This window comes from Ochotona curzoniae, unplaced genomic scaffold, assembly GCF_017591425.1.
Source record: "Ochotona curzoniae isolate NIBS_2020 unplaced genomic scaffold, NIBS_Ocur_1.0 patch361, whole genome shotgun sequence".
Classification (NCBI taxonomy): domain Eukaryota; kingdom Metazoa; phylum Chordata; class Mammalia; order Lagomorpha; family Ochotonidae; genus Ochotona; species Ochotona curzoniae.
This window is the reverse complement of record NW_024466930.1, coordinates 317,508-322,223: the sequence shown is the minus strand read 5'-3', so window position 1 is coordinate 322,223 and position 4,716 is coordinate 317,508. Positions and strand designations below refer to the sequence as shown.

At 38.4% G+C, this 4,716-nt stretch overlaps 1 protein-coding gene across 1 annotated transcript; it reads left to right on the top strand.

The window, feature by feature from the left end:
• The first annotated feature begins 1,385 nt into the window (after positions 1 to 1,385).
• LOC121167313 (olfactory receptor 2J3-like) lies at positions 1,386 to 2,322 on the top strand. Its single transcript, XM_040996764.1, is given in 2 exon segments — positions 1,386 to 1,400; positions 1,402 to 2,322. Coding segments are annotated over 2 exon segments (936 nt in total).
• Positions 2,323 to 4,716: the final 2,394 nt, after the last annotated feature.

Genomic DNA, 4,716 nt, shown 5'->3' with positions numbered 1-4,716 from the left:
ATTTCTATCATAAAGGTTGCATTTTTCACTATTTCATTGACAAGAAATTTCTGAAGAGATATTATACACTGTATAAATAACCCATTCATCAAATTTCTAATTTGGTAGTGTTTGCACACTTTTACGTGTTTAGAATGCTATCATTTCTCTATTGAATAGTGATTAGCTTTCTTGTGTATGGGATAACTTTGTCTTCATTATTCATTGTTTCATTATTTTACTTAAATATATATTTTTAAGATTGATTTATTTTGCTTGGGAAGTCAGATCCACAGAGAGGAGGAGAAACAGAGAGAAAGGTCCTCTACCCACTGATTCACTCCTGAAATGGCTGCAATGGCCTGCGCCAATCCGAAGCCGGGAGTCCAGAGACCCTTCTTGGTCTCCCACATGGGTGCAGGGTCCCAAGGCTTTGGGCCATATTCAACTGGGCCACATACAGGGAGTTGGATAGGAAGCAGGGCTGCCAGGATTAGAACTGGCAACCATCTGGGATCCTGGCTCATGCAAGGATTGGACTTTAGCTGCTAGGCTATTGCACAGGCCCTATTCAGATGCTTTTTATGTTTGTTTAGGAGATGAGCAAATGATAAATGAGACAGAATGATAAAGAGAAGTAGAAGCAAGGAAAGGAGAAAAAGAGAGAGAATCTTTCATCTGCTGATTAATTTTTTTTTAAGATTTATTTATTTTTATTTGAAAAGCAGATACACAGAGAGGAGAGACAGAGAGGAGATCTTCCATCTGATGGCTTGCTCCCTGAGTGGCCACAATGGCTGGAGCTGGGCCAGTCCAAAGCTAGGAGCAAGGAGCTTCTTCCTGGTCTCCTACACAGGTGCAGGGTCCCAAGGCTTTGGGCTGTCCTCGACTGCTTTCCCAGGCCACAAGCAGGGAGCTGGATGGGAAGCAGAAGGATTAGAACTGGCACCCATATGCAATCTCGGCGTGTTAAAGGCGAGGACTTTAACCAGTACGCAATTGTGCCGGGACCGCCATTAATTTTTAAATGTCTAGAATGAGACAACTGGTCAGACTAAAGCTAGGACTTTAAACTCAATCCAGACTTATCATGTGTGTGATAAGGCCCATATCTTTGGACCTTACCGCTGTCTTCAACACCACATGCCAACTGGAATATAGAATTGAAAACAGAGCTGGAATTATAAGTGAAGTATTCTGAGATAGGATACAGCATTGTTGATCCAAACACTCATCCAATTTCTTTTCTTTACTGAGGAATCTTTTATTTAATATAGCTTATAGTTTCTCTTACTGTTCAAATAGTTCTGGACTTGAAGAGTAACAGAACATTCTAATTGGCATTTCTTTCTTGTGCATGTTTCCCTTTGAGCCTTAGAATGTCTTTTTTACTAAGAAAACAAGAAATGAATGAAGATGGCACAAATGAACAGTAGTTCTGAAGACTACTTCATTCTGCTGGGCTTTTCACACTGGCCTCACCTGGAAGTAGCTCTCTTCGTGCTCATCTTGATATTCTACCTGATGACACTGATAGGCAACCTGTTCATCATCATCCTGTCGTACCTGGACTCCCACCTGCACACTCCCATGTACTTCTTCCTCTCCAACCTCTCTTTTCTGGATCTCTGCTATACCACCAGCTCCATCCCTCAGCTGCTGGTCAACCTCTGGGGCCCAGACAAGACCATCTCCTATGCTGGCTGCATGACTCAGCTCTACTTTGTGCTTGCACTGGGGGCCACAGAGTGTGTCCTTCTGGTGGTGATGTCCTATGACCGTTATGCAGCTGTGTGCAGGCCTTTGCATTACAGTGTCATCATGCACCCTCGTTTCTGTCACCTGTTGGCTGTGGCTTCCTGGGTTTGTGGTTTTACCAACTCAGCCCTTCATTCCCTCTTTACCTTCTGGGTGCCCCTGTGTGGAAATCGCCATGTGGATCATTTCTTCTGTGAAGTCCCAGCATTGCTGCAAATATCCTGTGTAGATACTCATGCTAATCAGCTGACACTCATGGTTACAAGTTCTATATTTGTGTTAATACCTTTGCTTCTCATTTTCACATCCTATGGCGCCATTGCCAGGGCTGTGTTGAGAATGCAGTCAACCACAGGACTTCAGAAAGTCTTTGGGACATGTGGTGCCCATATTATGGTTGTTTCCCTGTTTTTCATTCCAGTCATGTGTATATATCTCCAGCCACCAACAGAAAATTCCCAAGATCAAAGCAAATTCATTGCCCTCTTTTACACAGTGGTCACACCTAGCCTTAACCCTTTAATCTACACCCTGAGAAACAAAGATGTAAGAGGGGCAGTAAAGAGACTAATGGGGAGAGAGTAAGTCTGCACACTTGTGTTAGTAGCAGCACAATAGAGCTTCTTCTCATCAACCATCTGCTCATTCATGGATCAAATGCTCTTTCACTCCTTTGGCAACATTTATGGAGCAGGTGCTCTAACCAGACCATGGAGTTCTTGGCTACAGATATGAAGGAAGCACCATCTGATTTATTAGTGTTCACGTGTGGAGAACACAGTCAAGTAAGGTCAATATCACATAGCAACAGTGAACTTGCTTTCTAGCAGAATATTAATGGAAACCAAAGTAGTGTGCTCTTAGTTTAAAACGATTATGGAATTTGGTGCCGATATTGATACAGAAGAAATGTGCAATTCTGATTGAAAAACATTTTCAATTAAAAAAGAACTGTAGAAAATCTTTCTCTTCATGTTTTAGGATAAATACTTTTGTTTTTCATCTTTATTTCAATTTACAGTAAAGCTTAAGTCATTTTAAGAGATTCATTTATTTAATAGAATGGCAATTACAAAGAAAGGGAGAAGAAGGGAGAGAAATTCCATTTGTTAATTTACTGCCCAAGTGTCTGTAATGGCTGGGGCCAAACCAAGCCAAAGCGAAGAGACAGAAACTGCATCTAGTTCTCCCACATACATGCAGAGACCAAAGAACTTGGGCCAGTTTTTGATTGTTTTCCAGTTGTATTAGTGGGGAGCTGGATCAGAAGTGAAGCAACTTGGATTTGAAGCAGTGCTCCTATGGAATGCCAGAACTGCAAGTGGCAGCCAAACTGGCTACAACACAATGCAGACCCCCAAATATAAAGGTTTTTCTCCAATATTGCTATTCATTCTTGAGCTATGGTATGGCTCTGATGATGTGACTCTAAAAGATTAGAATGTCTAAGCCTCGGGTTTTGGTTTGATAATATTGATCATTACTAAAAAATGAGGTGGTGTACATGAGGCAGTCATTACATTGCGGGAGTCACTCTCTTTGAATGAATTATTGTAGGTCTAAGGGGACTCCACTTCCCCCAAAGGTAAGTAATAAGACATGGACAGAATGTGAACACGCTGATTTAAGGTAATGCACGTCTCTGGCTAAATATGACTAAGTGAACTCGATGCTTGGAATAATGTCAAGCATCTGAGACAGAAGAAAAATCTATGTTTTGAAATGACTTGAAAGTAATGAGTGTTTGATGAATTAATTGAACTATATTGGAAAAATTGTATAATAAATGTTGTCACTTGGAAAAATGTTAGTTTATTTTTTTTAAAGCTTGATTTGAGTTTAAATATCTGTGGCTAAGCATATTATGAAAGTCAATTTATATATTTTCCAAATAAATAACTATTTTTGTGAGGGTAATAGTTTTGCTGCCTAATGTGTTATCTTCATCTAAAATACGTGGACTGTGTAATGCATTCCTTTAAATTTGAGTAATATGCTACTGTAGTGAAATAAAGAACAAGGTTTAATTCAATACAAAGTATTATCTTGGCAATGCATCAATCATGTGAAACTCTCAGTGTATTTTTTGAAGTCTTTTAGAGTTATGTATATAATATTGAAAACTTCTACCTTGTAACTATGTTATCCAACGTCCCTCTAACTTCCTTCTACTACTGGTCCTAGCTTCTAGCAGTGACTCATTAACATTCAGGTCGTTTTTTTTTTAAGCCTCAGTATACAAAGAGACTATGTGGTATACTTTAATTTTTGTGCATGGCTTATTTCCTTTAACATAAATTCTTCAATTTCAATCTATTTTGCCACATATGACAAGATTTCATCTTTCTATGGTTGAATAATAATCCTTTCTGTTTATATACACCAATGGTTTCTTTATCCATAAGCGTGGTTGATAAAATGGTTTCATTTCTTTTGAGTGTGTACTTAGGATCATATGGGAGTTCCAGTTTTAGTTTTCTAAGGAATCTACATACCATTTTTCATAAAAACTTCTAACGATGCACAACATAGTGGGGTGACTATATCACAGAAGAATATGTGATGTATTTTCTGGGCAAATAAAAGAGGAGCTCCAAGGGTCCAATCACAAAGTACTAAAAAGCAGAGGGACATGTTCATTGTTTTGATTTATCAGTATACATTGTATATATTTAATGAAATGCCACACTGCACCCCATAAATATATAACATTATCTCAATCTATTTTTGATGTTTTAAAGTGGAAATGCTAATGAATTTATCCTTGAATATATAGTGACTTAATCACACAGGTGCTATATAAATATGGATAAGTAATAAAAAATGCATTTAAAATGATATTTAGGTATAAATGATTTAAATGCTGTTTCCAAAGTTACTGAAACATAATCACAACCCAAACATTTCCTTCAGTTTCCTCTGTGATTTTAAACTGTATTGATTGCAGATATGTCTTTTCTGTGTCTGTGTCTCTTCATT